We start from the raw sequence: 18,878 nt of genomic DNA on the forward strand, positions 1-18,878 counted from the left end.
ACCCGCCCTTGAATAAGGGTGTCAGGTTGAATTTCACAGCTCTCCTCCCTTCCCCCACTTACCTCTGCCAGGGGATTCTCTTCTAAAATTATCCCCCTCCCTGAGGTGGGGGCCGTCCTCTGCTGCCCTTCCCCATCCTGTTTTCTCAAATAGGAACGGAAAACAGGAAGAAATAAAACCACTGTTCACTAGAGCAAAGCTTTAAGAAGGGAAAGGGGAGAGGGGGCTAAAGAGGAGGAAGACACACAGCTACAGCGGATGGAGTATTGCCCAGAGCTGGGAGCCTTCCATTCGGTCTTCCCTGGAGTCTCATAGAGTCACTTGCCCTCTTTGCCACCCCCCCCCCCAGAAGAGACAATGAAGCTCTGACACTTTGAGCTATCAAAAAAGGAAATGCAGTATTGAGATCACATAGATCTGATTTTATGAAAAGAGCTGCCTTTATTGATGTCATTACTGAGACACTGGCTAAAGTAGCTAAGTCTCCATTTACCCATACCTAAAAGGTAAGGAAAGAGTTTGTGTCTTAAAAAGTCATTGTGTGGTTAAAAGTGATGACACCAGGAAAATATTCAGAAAGATAGAAACAGATTAAAGAAAACTAGAAGGCCTTAAGAGTGATGGTCAGGGTGTGACCCTTGTGGGCATTGCCTTATCTGCCCTTGAGTCATTGCGTCATTTGCCTGTAATGAACTACCTGTTTCATGCACACACACAGTGATATCTGAGTGAGAATATAGCTCAGTGATAGGATGCTTGACTAGCATGCGCAAGACCCTGTTGTTAGTCCCCAGTATGCCCTATGCACTGGGGAGGCCAAACTAGCAGAGGTTGGAATCGGAAAGTAAGCATACGCTGAAAGGAGAATCTGTTTCTTTTTCATACTAAAAGATAATCTCATACACAACTACATATATCCCCCATCTTCCCGTATAATACGCCCTTTAATCTTAGTATCGTGAAACACAGGAGATGATTTAAAACTTTCAGAGAATACACATACATGCTTGCTTGTGAATTTGCATCCAAGTTCAGGACCTTTGCAGGACTACCCACAGCCCATCTTGGGGCACTCCAAATCAGGGCCTAAGTACTGAGCGCAACCAGGTGTCATAGAAAGGGGTAGGCACAGTTTACATTTTGTTCTCTTGTAAATGATAGTCCATGGGATTTAAACTACTTACAATTTTGAACATAACATTTAACTCTTAAGCCCTGCAGTCTAGAATTATTTTTTTATATATGTTCATGCTCTTACTTTAAGAATCTGCGTATTATCATTGCACTGGGTACTCATCTTGGCATGATATCTGTGAGCTCTTTGTAGTCACTGCTAGTCTCTGCTTTCAAATCTTAGCCCATGACTACACTACTCTGTTTTAGGGCTCAGGAATACTTTGGAAGCAGCGATCACATCTGATAGTTGTTTCTGAAAGTCACCTAAGAAAGTAGTTATCTTCAGAGAACCACAGTCTACAAATGGGGGAAAAAAAATCTTACTCCGAAGATCTCTAAGAATAGTCTTTGTTCTTTATTAGGAATCCCTTGATCTCTGTTTTCTGTTCTCTTCATCTGACCCTTAGTCCCGCTCCTGTCCCACATTTATAATCTTTGTGGGTGGATTGTAAACCCTGAAGTCTCAGGACGGATTGTAGAAAGGGTGTTTTTACTATTTTCAGCTTTAGTAAAGCTACTGGTATATAATCGATAATTAGAAATGGTATAAAAATTAAAAGTATACAATCTGATGTACTAGCATGTGTATGCATTGTAAAATGATCCCAGGATCCAGATTCTGAACCATCAGCTCACATGTGTATGTGTGGCGTCACGGGAAACCTACCCTTAACTTATTTTAGGTACTCATTGTGGTATTGTTAACTGTAGCTACCATGTACACTGGCTCTCTAAAACTCAGAGCTACGTAACTGATGTGTGCCATGACCAGCATCTTCCCAGGACTCCCAAAGCCCACTCGTCTCAGCACATGGCCTTCAATTCTATATGTGTTTTACTACTTTAGATTCTGCATATAAACAGCATGCACAGTATCTGAATATGTCTGACATCTCATTTAACATTGCCTAAAAACGCTGTCTTTTTTTTTTTTTTGGTCGCTGAGTCATGTGTGTAAACTTCTTTTCTACCTTCACCTATTGACAGCCACAAAGGTGGTTTTGTATCTTGGCTGTTATGAATTTGCTACAGTGAAAAAAAGAACACAGATATCTGAGAGACTGTGGTTTGTTTTCCTCTCTTTATACAAAGGTAAGAAGGACTGCTGTGTCAGATGGTAACTCTGTTTCTAACTTAGTGTTTTCCATAAGGACCATGGCAGTTTGTTGGTATGCATACCTTTCAGTTCCTGAGCTTGGACTTAAAAGAGAGGCTCATCTTGATGGTGGATCTGAAATTCAGTTTGCCTCCATTTCTTCTATAATGAGTAGGTAGGGGAATATTGTCTTAGAAAAAAGAGAACCTAATGGAAAAAACACAATGCCCGACAGAGTACTTTTGTCCTTCATCAAATTTAATTTATTGACTAGAAAAGAGGAAATTATTTGTCCATCTTCTGTTTCTTGGGTTCCTAGCACCTGTTCCTTGACTCTAGCTTATTTCTTCTTCCCACCTGTTATCTAATCTGCCCTGATAAGAGCTGTCATGGGCACCACAGTCCAGCTGAGAGCTCAGTCCCTCTGTATTGATCTGAGCTGCTGGTAGGGCTAACACGTAGTATGTCTAGGAAATGAGAGACATTGCACACCCAGTGGTGATAAGGGTGGGATCGAGGGGAAGGCACTGGAGTGGTTTTAGCCACCTTTGGCAGACTCAAAGGCAGAGAACTGGAGGTGAAAACTGGGAATTCCGTGCATGTGGAAAAACTGGCCACAGAAAATTCCAGATGAGGACTGAATCGTTAAAAAATACTGAGCTGAAACGAGCCCAACATGGAGGCATCAGCTACTCTCCCAGGTGAGTTGCCTGTCTGGTGTTACCAAAACACTGAGTAGCTTCATTTAGCACTGTCTCTCCCCTCACTTTCCACGAGCTCTGCAGGGAAGGCTCAGCTCTACCCCAGCCTAGAAATTTCACTAGGAAATTTTTCATTCTGGTCCTGGTGATATTTATAAAGGGACTAGTAACCTGGAGCTGTGAGCCTTGTAGGAACAGAACAGTGCTGCTGCCTGGCAGAGGGAATTCCCTGTTGGACTGTCCCACAGGTTCTCATCCTAGCCCCCACCCCCACACTCCACTCACACCTGCTTCGACCCCAGAAGGATCAGATGTGGCGGGGGGGGGGGGGGGGGGGTGTCATGTGGTGGAGAGACAGCTATAAATAGCTAGAGGTGGGCATGTTGCCCCAGACGCCTTGGGGACAGTCAAAAGCAGAGGCTTAAGGAGCTACTTGGGGGAGACTAGGAGCAAGCAGGCCAAGGCCTGGCTGGGGCTTGGGGGGAGAACACATGGAGCGGTCCCAGTCCCAGCGGCATGGAGGGGAACAGAGCTGGTGGGGCAGTGCCCCCCAGTACCAGTACATGCCCTTTGAACATTGTACCAGCTACGGACTGCCCTCAGAGAATGGGGGCCTTCAGCACCGGCCCCGAAAGGACATGGGTCCCAGGCACAATGCCCACCCAACACAGGTAATGTCCTGGGGAGGGAAGGGGAGCAGCGGTTGTCTGGGGCCAAGGATTAGTGAAAATGGATTGTTATGTGAGAAGGGGGTACAGAATTTATTTTGAAAATTAAATGGTAAATATATTCAGTATATGAAAGCCTTTTAAAGATCTGAGCTTAGTGTGTTTGCTTAAGAGTTGCATGCACTTTTACATAGCCTTTACTAACAATATTCAAACCATGTGGGGAACCAGCAAAGCCACACTTAAATGAAGAGTGCAAGCTTATGTTCTTACATAACCAGAGTGGTTTTTGTAAGAGCTGAAAATGCTATAAGGACCTCCTCTACCTTCACCCACATGCAGGCAACATGGGCTTTCTCTACACAACCCCCTGTAGAATGCATGTGCGCGTGTGTGCAAACACACACAGATAAACACACTTTCACAAAAGACAGAAGAAAGGCATTGGGGACAAGCAGAGGAAACAAAGTGAATGATTTATCAACAATCAATGACCAGTATCAATAAACACAGAATTGGGATCCAGTTTTTAAGGGCTTGGAGGTAGAATTCTGGTGCAGCATTGGCCTAGCTTGAGATCTGTGTGTTTTGTTTGTTTGCTGGGAGGTGTAATTGTTAAAAAGGGCCAACAAAATGATTCAGTAAGTAAAACTGTTTGCCTCTAAGCCTAACAACTTAAGTTTGATCTCTGGGCCCCATGTGATGGAAGGGAAAAAAATCTACTGCAGACTGTTCTCTGACCTAGACACACACACACACACACACACACACACACCCCTAAGGAAAGTACAGAGCTATGACCAAAGGTAATTACTCTCCAGAGCTTGGGGATCAGTGGTATATGGGCAACTAGAACAGAAATAGGTGTGGGCACAAGATAAGGAGGTTGCCTTGGGAATTTTACAGGCCACTATTAACATAAGTGAATGTACCTCTTAGCTGCAGAGAATGCAGAATGGAAGAGAATAGAAGGAGTCTGAGATAGAGATCAGACTTAGAAGTTTTGCTGACAGGGTGTCAGGCTCAGAACCTGGAGGTGGGCTGTATAGATGGTGTCAGCACAAGGGTCATGAGGATCTCTGAGCAGTTGCTCATGAGTACCGGTAGGTACACAGTGGGGAGGGAAATGTGTTGAGCAGGATATAAATGTCAGAGACAGCTCATCCTCACCCCAGTACTGGTCATTTCTGGAGAAGGCTGGATGACCACGTGAGAAAAGGTGCTATCAGAGCACTTTTTCTTTTCTTTTCTTTTCTGTTGGTTTTTCAAGACAGGGCTTCTCTGTGTTTCCTTGCCTGTCCTGGAACTAGCTCAGTCAGTCAGGTTGACCTAGAGCTCACAGAGATCCACCTGGCTTTGCCTCCAGAGTGCTGGGAATAAAGGTATGCACCACTGCCCAGCTAGTTAGAGCACTTTCTGGTGACAGGACCCTTGGCCAAAGGAAGAATAGCAAGTTTAGTTTGGGAGTAGAGTTCATCGAGATTCTAACCCACCTTGAAAGCAAGCAGGTTAGTAATGTGTTTTCCTTTCGTCTAATGTTTATGAGGGAAATACTACACTTACACAGAAACTAGAGTGGTGTAGAGCTCCCAGGATACAGCAGTCATCAGCATTTTGTCAAGATGGTTCTGTCCCCAATCCCTACCTCATTTGTAGATAGAGACTCTCAAAGCATTTTGTCAAAGTAGTTTTGTCTCCCCTTCCCACCTCAATTCTGACATTCGAACTAGAGGACTCACGACACTTTGCAGACATTTCATCACTTGTACATTTGGCGTACATTTGGGCTTTGATTTCTCCCTCCCTAAACCTGTCATAATGTGCTGGTTACTGCTGGGCTAGCAGAATACATCTGACTCTTAACAGTGTTCTCCCTGCTTGAGTGTTTGTTCGAAGGGACCAAGCACACTGTTTCCTCATTTCTCCCAGTCTACAAGTCAGAGTGCTAAGAGAACCCCAAGAGTTGATCTTCAAGGGAAACATTTTCTGGCTTTGTTTGTTTGTGTTTGAGAATGGATCTTAGTAAGCTGTTTCTCTAGCTGGCTTGGAACTCTCTATGTAGACCATGTTGGCTTCAGATTCACAGAGATCTGCCAGCCCCTACCTCCTGAGTGCTAGGACTAAAGGTGTACACCACCATGCACAGCTAGGAGTATTTTCTATCTCTGGGTTACTGGTAGAGTTTGAAGAGAAATGATTTCCACAGGAGCAAGATAGTTAGTATGTGCCTGCTCCTCATATTGTGAAATAAGATCTCTTCTACCCAGGCTGTCCCAGAATCATGGCCTGGGCTGACCCTGGCCCCGGAGGATGAGTTAGTATAGAGTGTGTTGGGCCATCATGAAGTGACTAGCATTCTTCTACATCCTTCACAGACACAAATGCTAACATAGGGATAGATCTGGCCTCTTCGCTTGTTGGTAGGACCCAGTTACCTCACATTGGGAAGTAAATTAACTTGCATTCTTGAACCCAGTTCCTGTTTGTGTCTATAAGCTCTGGAATGTGAGATGGATGGGCTTTGTACAACTTTAGTAAGGAAGCTGAGTGTCTCAAAGCAGACAAGCATACGAAGGCAAAACACATGCAGACACCATCTAGCACTATAAATATATAACTATGTTTACTATATAGTTATATTACTATATAGTTATAAAATATATAATTAGCTAGGTTACTGTGGCCCTCTTTGTCTTAGTTGGGATCCTGAGATGGTAAGTCAATGCAGGGGTGACAGGGAAATAGAGAGACATGTAGGACACAGGGTAATACAGGAAATGCCTGTCTGGTATGGATGAGTAATTTCCACACAGGTCTCAGTACCTCTACTTCCAAGTAGAAGATAAGTTTCTTGAAAAAAAAGCTACTATGGACCAAGACATGTCTGGATTGGGAGAAATGGTGAAACAGAAGCAGGCATGGAAAATCAATGGAAAACAGAAATGTGTGAATGGACAGGAGAGTGTTGAGAGAGGGGAAGACCATAAAGTACTCTGTATGCAAACTTCAACATCATACAGGATTCAAAACAGCTCTCCTTTTCTCTGTAAATCTGAGTCTATGTAATGCCTTCTGTATTCTTTTTGACTCTTCAACAAGATAGACACTGACCGTTCTTTATTCATTCAGATATATGGCCATCAAAAAGAACAATATTCATATAAGGCACAGGACGGGGGAATGCCCAAGAAGATGGGCTCCAGTTCTACCATGGACAGCTTGGATGAGGACCACTATTCTAAATGTCAAGGTGATGGGGACTGAGGAATAAAGGAATCTGGAATAGGAGATACAGGGATTGAGAGAATAACCTAGATGCCCCATTACACATCTCCCAACACATATGTGTGTGTGTGCATGTTCACACACACATGCACACATAGAGATATATTTTGTTTGGCTTCTTTCCCAGCCATAAGAAACAAGAGTTTTACATGAACATTGTATTTACAAGGGCATTACAGGACATTACAGGAGTAGGGTTGTAGTGCTTTCTGGAATGATAGGGGCAGTAACTGGCAGAGACATAAAGAGATGTCCAGTGACCAGTACAGAGCTGACTCCTACCTCCATTCCTCAGCCTGCTCCCAAAAAAATGGCTAGAGAGCTGCTTTCTTCCTTCTTTCCCTTTACTTCTCCCTAGACTGTGTCCATCGCCTGGGACGTGTGCTGAGAAGGAAGCTGGGGGAAGATTGGATCTTTCTTGTGCTCCTGGGCCTCCTGATGGCTCTAGTCAGCTGGTGCATGGACTATGTTAGTGCCAAGAGCCTTCAGGGTAGGTTCTCCCTGGACTGCAGCAGCCCTCTACCTTTTCCATATGGAAACTATTTCGGAGTTTTTGCCTAGAGTAGACCAGGTGTGTTTGGGCTGAGCATGTTGTATGAATGATCAAGTATGACTCTGACTCCAGATAGAACTAAACTTATTGAGAACCCTAACACCACCCAGGCCTTTCCTGCCAGCTGCCATGCCAGCTGTGAGTACCCCTCTAACAGGGTTACTGGCCTCTGTAGCTTTCCCAGGATTCTTCAGTCTCATCACTGAAATTTCTAAGTCTTAGGGGTCCCTTCTGTTGTCAGTGGTTAGTTACCCTATGGCCTCTAGCCAAGTGCTACAACATCTTCATACTCAACTCTGACTTGCACCACAGCCACTGGCTACCTCTGCCAGAGGGAACTTGGACAGATAGCCACCTCCCTTAGCTCAGAGTTTCTACCTGTACAGTGAAAGGAATGCCCTGGGGCCAGGCAAACGAGATGCCCAGGGCATGAGAGCAAGTTGGCATACTATCCTATCTGGTGGTGTGAATGTGAGGGTAGTGGTGAGATGACCTCACTGTCAACCTTCCTTCAATTTTAACTGACCCAGAGTCTGTGTTCCTGTAGCCTACAAGTGGACCTATGCCCAGATGAAGCCTAGCCTTCCTCTGCAGTACCTGGCCTGGGTCACCTTCCCACTTATCCTGATCCTCTTCAGCGCCCTCTTTTGCCAACTCATCTCTCCCCAGGCTGTGGGTGAGTACTTTGTATAAGATGATGCAGTCTGGTTTTTTACAGACCTCCCACTCTGACCTGCCCCGTCCTCCTCAACTTGGTTATCTCCTTTCCCATCTCTGCTTTCCTCTTCCATTTAATCTCTAGCATGACATTGTAGGTACATCATCTGTTTTTAACCCTTTTAGGCTCTGGAATCCCTGAGATGAAAACAATTCTTCGTGGTGTTGTCTTGAAGGAATACCTCACACTCAAGGCCTTTGTAGCCAAGGTGGTAGCTTTGACAGCTGGACTGGGCAGTGGCATCCCTGTGGGGAAAGAGGTAAGCGTGCGCAGCTGAAGGAAGGGATGGCAGAGCTGCCTGAACTCGGCTATGGACAAAGGGCAGTAACAAGGGGGAAGCCTTGGAAGTTTCTCACCCTTGTGGGTTTGGTGACACAACTACTAGAGCTGTGAAACTTTACGGCAGCCCCACAATTGGGCAAACTAAGGTCTGGGGCTGGAAAACTGCTGGGAAGAGGGGTGTTGCTCTGACCTGTGAGATGCTAGCATTATCCCTGACTTTTAACTGTAGACACCAGTAGCAGGCCCAAGTTATGACAACCGAATGTCTATAGAAAACGTCTGTCCTCTACATAATCTGAACCAGTCTCCTCGTCTTATTTATTATTCATTTATTTATTACTTATTTTTTAATTTGTGTTTGGTTATTTGCTTGTTTGAAATCATCTCATTCTGTAACTCAGGCTAACCTGGAACTTTTATGTTGCCCAGGCTAGCCTCAAAATCAACACAGTCCTTGGGTTTCCCATTATTTTGGCATGAGAAAACTGAGATCTAGAGTGAGACTTCCTCCTTCAAGCTGCCTTCTAGGTTCCTCCAGTTTCACCCCTGTGAACACACTTGCCCTGCCCCCTAATCACCATTGTGCACAGTAGACAAAGCATCTTTCAAAACAGAATTTGATGCTTCTGACCTCTAGTCAAGAAAGCCACAAGAGCTTTCCATATCACTTAATATAAGATCTCCACTCCTCCCAACAGCTGGCCAGCCCCACAGTCTGCCTTCATCCCTGTGCTTGGATTATAAGGCTTTTCTCCATTTTTCTGCCATTCCATGCTGGTCCCACTCAGGACACCTGAAATATCTGTTCCCTAGAACACTCCCACTCTGACACCCATGAGCCTCACTCATGTCATTATCTCTCAAGGGACTAACTTGGGTGGTGACTGGCAAGGGACAACCACCTTCTCCTAGTCCCCACCTTACCTCTTTTGCCTTACTTCTCTTCGTTTGCTTCCTAGGCTGTGGCATTGTCTGCTATGATAGCACACTGATTTTTCATCTCTTCCTTCCTCGAATGAGACTCCTTTAAGGAAGAACTTTTGTCTGGCTTCTCCACTTCTAGCAACTAGCCCAGGGCCTGGAACAGGAATTTGTGGTTCAATGGCATCTCTGTGTTTCTCCTCCATCCCTGAGCCCCGTCTCTCCTCTTCTCTTCCAGGGTCCCTTTGTTCACATCGCCAGCATCTGTGCTGCTGTCCTCAGCAAGTTTATGTCCATGTTCTCTGGTGTCTATGAGGTAAGGGTGAGGCAGTACAGCACAACAAGGACCAGTTGGTAGAAGGAAGCCCTCGCGTGTGCAGAGAGCAGGGGAGGGTTGCCTGCTCTGGGCTGGCCTTGGGGCTGAAGGCGGAATCTTACTAACCTATGCTCCAGTTTTCCATGGCCCTGCCTGCTGATCCTAGCCATATCATCCCCTCTGTCCAGCTTCTGTCTGTCTTCCTCGTGTCTATCCCTTCCTGATCTGTGTCTCCCTTTGGTGACTGAGCCAGGCCTGCCCCATGTTATCTTCCTACCCACATGAACTGTGTCGATTCCTTTCCATGTTTCCTCCTGTGCTGCCCCCGTTCTTCTGTGCTTCCTGACACCCATCCACCTGGTTTACATACCACCTGTCTGTCCCCCTCTGCCACCTGCCTCGCCCGTCGTGCTTCTCTGTTGCAGACCGTGCCTGGGCAGCTTGATCTCCTGGTGCCAGCCTGTGCAGTGGGCGTGGGATGCTACTTTGCAGCCCCTGATGGAGGCAAGTTTCACTTCCTCCCTACCTTGGTTGCCTGAGCCAGACTTGGAGGGGTGGTTTGTGTCTGCTGTGGCTTTGGGGTTGAGGGGCCATGCTCACTGAAGGAACTTATGGGTGGGCAACCAGGGAGTGACTGGATTGCCACACCTGGGCTCCAGGGACCCATATGTTTCTACCCAAGAGCTGAGTACCCTTTTGACATTGGCTGCTCTCACCTCCTGGTTTTCTGTTGGAGTGAAGTCTTGCCACCTCTTGCTACTACTTCTCAGCCCTTGTTTGTTTTATCACTATTTGTTCATTTGCTGGGCATCTATTTACTTAACATTTTTCTTGATGTGTTTTGGATTGTTGGCCTTGAGCTCATAAAGTCACTTCCTGATTGCCAAACTCACTGAGTTTCTCCTGGCCTGGGAATCACAGGGATGATGGGACCGTGTTCATTCCTGTGATATAGGTCTCTCATTCTCTTTTGTTTCCCATCTATACTTATTCTCCTCCCATCTCTCTGCCTCTGCTCTTCTCCTCCTACCTGTCTGTCTGTCTGTCTCTCCCTAGTAGCAGCCATACTATTACACTGACATCCTGACAGTGGGCTGTGCCGTGGGGGTCGGTTGCTGTTTTGGAACACCACTTGGAGGTAAGTCTGCCCTATCCCCAGAGCATGAGCCGACCAGCTTGTTCTTGTCAGCTTCGCCAAGTGCTGCATTTTACCATTTCCACTATAACAAGAGCTGCTGGCCGCTCTTAGGTAGCACCTGCATTTTGCCGCCTTCTAACCATTTTACATGAATTCCTACCTAATACTATGAGTGCAGTTCAGTAGAGCATCATAGAAAGACCAGTGACTGGAGCAGGGGCATATTGACATCACATGCAGAGTCAGGTATTAGAAACACAGCATCTCTCTTGGTTTCCACTTATGCTAAAGCCTTTTGCATTGCCAAGACTTTTACTTTACACATACTGTTCTGTAACAGGAGAATCTGTGTACTTCCTTCTCCAAGGGAAAACTTACCTCTTTTGTTTTATTAAAGACACCGGGATTTCAGTAGACTGTGTATAGATTAATGATGAGCTTTAGAATGGGAAATGCTTATGGGAGCTTTAGAGTGGGTTATTTTGTATATGCTAGCAACCTAAAAATGGGTTAAACTCTTTCTATCCGTATATGAAAAACAGTGATATTATCATAGGTTAGTAGCGATAGGACCTATCACAAAAAGCAGGCCTGTTTATTCCCTTATCAAAGTTGAGTTGTAGCTATGTTAGCAGGGCAGGGGTTGTATGGCTCATTCATTGAAGTCACTGATGGTGAAATTCCATGTTGATAATTGAAGAAATGCAGTTATAGAAGGGCAAATGCTTCTTAAACAACCAGTTGCTAGAAGCTTCTTTGATGATGAAACTGCAGTCTTTTCATAGAGGAGTTTTCTAGGTATCTAAAATAGCTTAACTCAGAAATGATGTACAGTGAGAGTTCAGAATTAATAAAAGCATATTCTATATGCCTCGTTCTCACATGGTGGCAGCATACAGCGTGAGGGCGTCCAGGACCTGTGCTCGCCACTGGCATCCTGTTTATACTTCAGTTGTCAGCTCCAGTCATTAACGCCATTAGCCCCTGTCAGTGGATGGTCGTGTGTTTGAGTTTCTGCACGTTAGACATTCACACCTATAATTACACACATGCTGTGTTTATTTACCCCTTAGTCTTACAAATAAAAGAAGAATTTATGGTTGTTTTGGTTGTCAGAAGTGTTTTAAAGTGGAGGGAATCTGCATTCTCTTCCTGACGCTCCTGTTTATGAGGAGTCAGAGGTTCTTTCTGGTCTTGGGACTTACCTGAGGAAAGTTATGGTAAGGCATTGCTCTTGGCACAGGAAACTGCTAAGCACTTGTGAATGAAGGGGCTGTGCTCAGGCTTTTTGCTTTATGCAGCAAATGACAAACCTATGTGCAGGTGGCAGCACTTGGTTCTTTTTTGTGAATATAGAATAACTGAGAGAGAAAAATGTAGTGTTGAGATTTTACTCACAACATAGGCAGCTCCTAATTCCTTGTAGTGATCAAAGTAATCTACTTCATCATCCTACTGAAACAACCAAAGCCCTTTTGCTCCCATTGTGTGCCAGGTATTGGGGTTGGCCCTGCACTCTCAAGGAGCTCAGGGAGACAGGCACACAGATCATTGCAGGCAGTGTAGTGACCATGTGGCTTCCTAGGCAAAGTGCAGCGAACCTCCAAGGCAGCCTGGAGGAGCTTGTGAAACTTTATGACAGAGACATTGTTTGCATTGGGTGTAATTAGAAAGTAGAAGCCTAAAAGGAGAAAAGGAAACCCTGAACAGAATGGACAGCATCCAAAGTCAATATCTGCTGCTACAGTAAGAAGTAGTACTAGGGAGAATGGCAAAGTATAATAGGAAGTGAGTCAGAACAGATAAATGGGCCTGAATCATGAAGCTCTGCAGAAGTCATGCAGAGTAATACACGTTTTATTCTCTAGGGTAGGATTTGCCCAAATATGTTTCTCAGAGCGCAGTTCTTCCCAGTGTTAATGGGTGTAACAGGTGAAAACTGACTCTGAGTTCCAGTTGGTTAGAAAAATGGGAGAGTAAAAGGAATAAATAAGTAGTTAAAAAAAAAAAGTGAACTGGAAAGGTAATGAGAACATCTGAGCTGTCAGAATGCCTTTTGAGTACCCAGGGTGGCTGCAAACAGTATTTCTAATCAAGCCTTCTTTGTAGAGACCATGTCATGGGACTTGTATTATCTCATGAGACTGACTTTGTGAAGTATTGTCATGGAAGAATCGAAACCATGGAAGGATTTAAAACAAGGAAGTGACATGGTTAGCTCAGCCTGCCTATCCAATCCCTTTGGCACAAATGTGCAGGATAGAGTTGGCTGTGGATTAACGGGATTGATCTAAGATTAACAAGAAGACCATTGTCCTCACCCTGATTCTACACGATGACAGGCATAACTGGGCAGCAAAGGAGATAGAGGAAGGGCTGAGAAACTCCAGTGGGCTCAAGTCCTATTGATGCTGCCTGGTGGCCAATATTTTGTGAAGATAGGAGAGAGAGTTCTATGCCAGCACCCAGGCTCACAGTGCTTGCAATGCCATAGATACGGATATCAGTGACCTTGAGAGAGGACAGAGGAAGTAACCTGGATCTGGGGGAAGTGAACAAATTTTACTTAGAGGATATTGAATTTAACGTTCCTATGGCATGGCCAAATATAAAACTGTCAATGAATCTACAATCCAGGAACTGAGTTGAATCTAATCAGTATCCATTGCTGATGCCACAGGCATTAATTGAGAAAGAAATGGTGTTAGTGACTAGCAGGAGATGGAGACCAGGAGCAGTGGCTTAATTGGACAGAGGCATGGCATGGGGGCCAGAGAGAAAACAGAGCAGAAGAATAGAGCAATGTTCCAGATCTAAGACACCAGAGTTTCTAACTGCTGCTCATGTTTCTAAAGCTCTGTTTTCTTTTAGCAGCACATTTTATGTTTGTCTTGGGCTAACATGAAAGTTAGCTCTCATTCCCAACCACAATGTGACAGACCTGCTACAGAAAAGTCTCCTCGGTCTCCATCATGGAGGGAAAATAGTTGTAAAATGTAAGTTGAATAATTGCACCCAGGCAGAGCAAAGCTGGTTTTACTTTTATTATGGCAACATGATTCACAGCATGGACTTCTGCCCTTGGGATTTAAGAGCAGGACAGAAAGAGTGGCAGGCATAGCTCTTCATTACTCAGCTCCATCCTTTGAAATTCCCTCACTGTGGTCTTTCCTCCTCCATCTCTTCTCTTCTCCTCTCTACTCCAGTATAGGCATTGAACTCCAAATGGGTTCTCACCACTATGCCAGGGCTTAGTTTCCAAGGAACATCCAATCACAGAAAACTTAGTAGTGTGAACAAATAGCCACATCTGAAAGTGGAAAAATACAATAATCCAAAATGCCACGAGAGGAGGATGAGAACGGATGCTTTCTACTTGACAAGGAAAATGGGTGTGGTTTTCTAGAGAAGGAGATAACAGAGAAATCCTCTACCCAAACACAGCTTTGGCTCCAGGTGAAAATAGCCCTAAGCCACTATCTCCTTAGATTCAGTGTGGCTAGTCACTGTCAACTGCAAAAGAAATGGTGATGGTCATGAGGAATTTGGGAGATGTGACTTTTGAATACAGCATGGGGAGAAGAGAATTCCTTTCAAGTGAGCTGCTGTCTGAATACAGAGGGAATGGCCAGCCCTGAGCAGACCAACAAAGTACACCATGAGAAAAGGACAAAGTCTGCCCTGTTTATGTTTTGTTTTTCCTATTGGGCTGGTCCTCAGCTCCATCTCAGTTCTCTGACCTCCTGCTTGATACAGAAGAGGCTTAGCTAAGGTTTAGGTCAGGTCATTGATGACCTAATCAAAGATCAACTCCCTTATCCTAAAGCTTACAGATTTCCTAAAGCTTCCCTTTGTTGTTGCAAATGGTGCTTTTCTGGCCTCGCTGGTGTTGCTGCCTTTGGCGCAGCATCTTGTATATGTTACATTTGCCCTCCTCGTTTTAAGCTTGAGCCTCTCCCCTCAGAACAAGAACTAGTGACTACTAGCTGCCATTCCTATTTACCTCACTCACCTTGCTAAGCATAATGGTTTACTTTCTCACCCTGGCTATCCTGGCTTTAGACCTTGTGAGCTACCTTTTGTATTGTCATCCCTGTTAGAAACATTCCTCTGCTTTCTTTTTCTCAAATATTGAATCCTGTTGATGTGCAGAATGCCCTATCCTGTCTTTCTTATTTCTCATAAATTTGCCCTTGGGTAGAAGGAGCAATAGGGAGATGAAAAGGGTTGTCAAGGAATATGCAAACCCTGAAGCCTCTTTGGCAACAATGCTGACCACCTCCTCTGGAAGCTTCTTCACGTTTAATTTGCAGAACTGTTTCACCTTTCCATAAATCTCCATGGATACTTGACAGTTGTGAACCTCACTCAGTCCTATAATTTAAGTACAAAGATACTTGAGCTTGAAGTTCAGGGATTAAAAGTCTATCCATTTCCCACCTTCTCTGTACCTCATTGGTCCACATTCCTGGGCTGGGGGTGGAAAAGCCTCCATAGACAAGTATGTGACTGTAGTAAGGAACAGCAAGAATACGTCACTTCCATTGGTGCTTCGCAGACTCACAACTCAGGTGAAGCTCCTGAGGTCCCAGCAGTGGGGGGCATGGGGTGTCTGCACCTGACTTGCTTTCCTGCCCCATAGGAGTGCTATTTAGCATCGAGGTCACCTCTACCTACTTTGCTGTTCGGAATTACTGGCGAGGATTCTTTGCAGCCACATTCAGTGCCTTTGTGTTCCGTGTCCTGGCCGTTTGGAACAAGGATGCTGGTAACAGGGGAGGTCTTGGTGGAGGTGGTATGAAATAGGGGTGATGGGAAGGTGGCAGAAAGTGTAGCTCTGGAGCACTTTAGATAAGAATGCATGGTGTTGTCTGGGAAGGAAGACCAAGGCTCAGGGTCTAGGGAGAAAACTAGATCATGGTTTGAGAGTATAAGCATGGCGAGATGCTAGTAGGAAAAAGGAAAATTCAATGGAAGAGAAGAGGTTGGGGTTGAGGTAGGGAAGATACCTTGACACTTGTCTTCCTCTCCCTGCGGCTCTCTGGGAGCTCCCACCCTAATGCTGCCTTTTCATCCTACAGTCACCATCACTGCTCTGTTCAGAACGAATTTCCGAATGGATTTCCCCTTTGACCTGAAGGAACTCCCAGCTTTTGCTGTCATTGGGTTAGTGGGGCCACTCTTTCTGGCTGTGGGGATCAGAGGTTGGGGTGTGGCTAGGGACCAGGAAGAAGCTGGGGAGAGCATAAGTGAAAGTATGGATTTACCATGAGGCAGCTGAGTAGTGAGAGAAGGGGAAGCTGCTGGCCTGCTTCCCTCCAGCCCTGTGACTTGCACCCTTAGGATTTGCTGCGGGTTCTTGGGAGCTGTTTTCGTTTATCTGCATCGCCAAGTCATGCTCGGTGTCCGAAAGCACAAGTGTCTCAGCCAATTTCTTGCTAAGCAGTGAGTCATTGCCCTTCCCTTACCCTGCACACTTAGCTTCTGATTCCCCCCAGCAGTTAGTTCCTCCTTTAGGTGAATGAATGCCTTTAGGTAGGATTGCTGCTTACAGCTATGGGAAGCCCTGATACTGTGGGTAGGGGCTAGCTGTGCAGGCTCTTACCACGTGATCATTTTCTTGACCAAGAGAGTATGCTTTGCTGAAATGAATAGAAGACTATGGGAAACAACAGCTTGGAAGCTGAGTGTGGCTGCACTGTGGGCTGGCTAAGCGGGGGATAGAGCTAACCCTTTTTCCTTTTTCAGCCGCCTGCTATATCCTGGAATTGTTACCTTTGTCATCGCCTCGCTCACATTTCCACCAGGAATGGGTCAATTCATGGCTGGAGAGGTCAGTTCTAGGGGTATCTAAGAGCAGGGGGTTAACTCATACCTGTGGCTCTGGATCTAAGCCAGGAGCAGGGCAACTGCTCGAACTTGGAGCTTGCATAGTTTTGCCCAAGGGTATACTTTCTCTCAGAGAAAAGAACAAAAAGAGCTCTGGGCTAACCAGGCTGGGGATACATTCTCTAACACAGGACATATGGTACATTCGTGGAAAACCTGCCTGTTCTGCTTCTTCCTCACAGCTGATGCCCCGTGAAGCTATCAGTACCCTCTTTGACAACAACACATGGGTAAAGCACATAGGTGACCCCCAAAGCTTGGGCCAGTCAGCTGTGTGGCTTCACCCCCAGGTCAACGTGATCATCATCATCCTTCTCTTCTTCGTTATGAAGGTATTCTGCCCGACTACAGCCCCTCTCAGCTTCTGTCTGTGTACAGAAGGGCCCAGGCCTTATACAGGAGGGATAGAGCTTCAGCTTCTCTGTGTCCAACCTAGATGGAAATCAGGAAGAAACCACAGCACAAGTTGCCTGTCTATCAAAATGAACTAGGATGTAGTTTAATTGCTCCATTCATGGCAATCTAGTGATGTTTGCCATAATTATAATAACCCTTTTAGTAGTTCCCCTTGTTATCTTTTTAAGGCATCAGAGCAGTCAAGTAAATTTGAGCAAGACAGAGTTTAGCAATATAGATAACTGTGTAAAAACCCCAGGCCAATTAACCAAATTCCTCCCACGGGTTAAGATAATTAGATATTTAATCTCCACAGATTTGTTATTCAATTCCAGGTGATTTGCACACAAATCTCTATCATCTCTTTTCTAGAATTTTGAAGGTGATGAAATACCAAATCAACCTTACTAAGACTATAAGTAATTTTTAGAAATGTAATTACTCTCTGTTCAGGCAGTGAGAGTATAAGACCAGTTTTTCTAACTTTAATTAGGAAATAAAAGCTGATACCTTTACATCCTTACCTTTTTAGATCTGTCTATCACAAGTTACACATGTAAAGGCTTCACATTATTACCTTGTACAAAGATTTGTTTTTATTACCAAGCCCGATTGTAACACCTACATAGTTGATGATTGTCTGATGTTTCCTTTTGGTGTTCTTTTTTACTAATAACATGCCTTAAATAAGCAAGCCAGTATCTCCTGTGGGTACTGGGATTCTTTTTTTTTTTTTTAAAGATTTATTTATTTATTATATGTAAGTACACTGTAGCTGTAGTCAGACACACCAGAAGAGGGCATCAGATCTCTGTTACAGGTGGTTGTGAGCCACCATGTGGTTGCTGGGATTTGAACTTCGGACCTTTGGAAGAGCAGTCGGGTGCTCTTACCCCCTGAGCCATCTCACCAGCCCGGTACTGGGATTCTTATAGGTATCTCTGTCCAACCTAAACTCTCAAGCTTTTCAATACCTTGCTCTTTTATGATACTTTATGAAATATGAATCACTAAGTTATATTGGTATTGTTTTTATAAGACAGTGACCTCACTTATTCAATAAATGCTATGAAATACCACGTGCCAAATACATAACTCTTGGCCATTGGCTTTTGGCTAGTTTTATATTTCCTAGTTTTGTGCTGTTGCTTGTTAATATATTTTTCAATGATATTATTATTAAAGATGCCAGCTGCTTCCTGCAGCAAGTCTCAGATCACGAGCTTAGGCTCCCCGGGTTTGCTGTGGATTTCTCCCTTTCCAGCTCATTCACTGACGGTGAACTAACTTAATCCATATTTTGGACACTTTATTTTACCCTATATGTTTCTTTCTTCAAAATGAATGCTAATTTTCCTGAAAATATTCCAAGAATCATATTAACGATTCGATGTCTAGACTTTCATTTATAATTCCCATCTTCTATAATTTATAAGTTCTGGCTTTTTATCCTGGTTGAACTTACTTTACTGGGAGTAAAGTTAGGTCTTACTGTGTAATGCACGCTAGCCTTAAACTTGTCCTCTCCTGCTGAGATGTTAGCATGAACCCCAACCCAATAACTCTGCACTGACAGTTGAATCTACAGTCCCTTCTGCAGGAGCCCAGTCCATGTTTTAATAGTATTTCAGAATCTATTATGCAGTAAATATGGCTTGGTCTAAGCAGTATGCCACCTTTGGGGTCCTGTAGACTGCTAAAATGCCAAGATTTTGAAAAGTTTTCTAAAAATAAAATAT

General features: G+C 44.6%; 1 protein-coding gene across 4 annotated transcripts in view; it reads left to right on the forward strand.

Annotated features, from left to right (window-relative positions):
- The first annotated feature begins 1,548 nt into the window (after nucleotides 1-1,548).
- Clcn1 (chloride channel, voltage-sensitive 1) overlaps nucleotides 1,549-18,878 on the forward strand; it is a 30,914-nt gene continuing 13,584 nt past the window's right edge. Inside the window, exons 1-13 of one of the 4 annotated variants that reach the window (NM_001363712.1) lie at nucleotides 3,383-3,644; nucleotides 6,771-6,891; nucleotides 7,285-7,416; nucleotides 8,027-8,155; nucleotides 8,323-8,456; nucleotides 9,639-9,716; nucleotides 10,142-10,220; nucleotides 10,776-10,854; nucleotides 15,497-15,622; nucleotides 15,936-16,020; nucleotides 16,198-16,299; nucleotides 16,603-16,687; nucleotides 16,926-17,075. In NM_001363712.1, coding sequence (NP_001350641.1) covers nucleotides 9,712-9,716; nucleotides 10,142-10,220; nucleotides 10,776-10,854; nucleotides 15,497-15,622; nucleotides 15,936-16,020; nucleotides 16,198-16,299; nucleotides 16,603-16,687; nucleotides 16,926-17,075 — 711 coding nt within the window. In that variant the 5' untranslated portion in view covers nucleotides 3,383-3,644; nucleotides 6,771-6,891; nucleotides 7,285-7,416; ... (1 more) ...; nucleotides 8,323-8,456; nucleotides 9,639-9,711. Of the gene's footprint in view, nucleotides 3,645-6,770; nucleotides 6,892-7,284; nucleotides 7,417-8,026; nucleotides 8,156-8,322; nucleotides 8,457-9,638; nucleotides 9,717-10,141; nucleotides 10,221-10,775; nucleotides 10,855-13,756; nucleotides 13,851-15,496; nucleotides 15,623-15,935; nucleotides 16,021-16,197; nucleotides 16,300-16,602; nucleotides 16,688-16,925; nucleotides 17,076-18,878 lie in introns of those variants that run through there. The other 3 variants (XR_003956160.1, NM_013491.3, XM_006505476.3) reach the window with 3 other exon arrangements.

This window comes from Mus musculus, chromosome 6, assembly GCF_000001635.26.
Source record: "Mus musculus strain C57BL/6J chromosome 6, GRCm38.p6 C57BL/6J".
Lineage (NCBI taxonomy): Eukaryota > Metazoa > Chordata > Mammalia > Rodentia > Muridae > Mus > Mus musculus.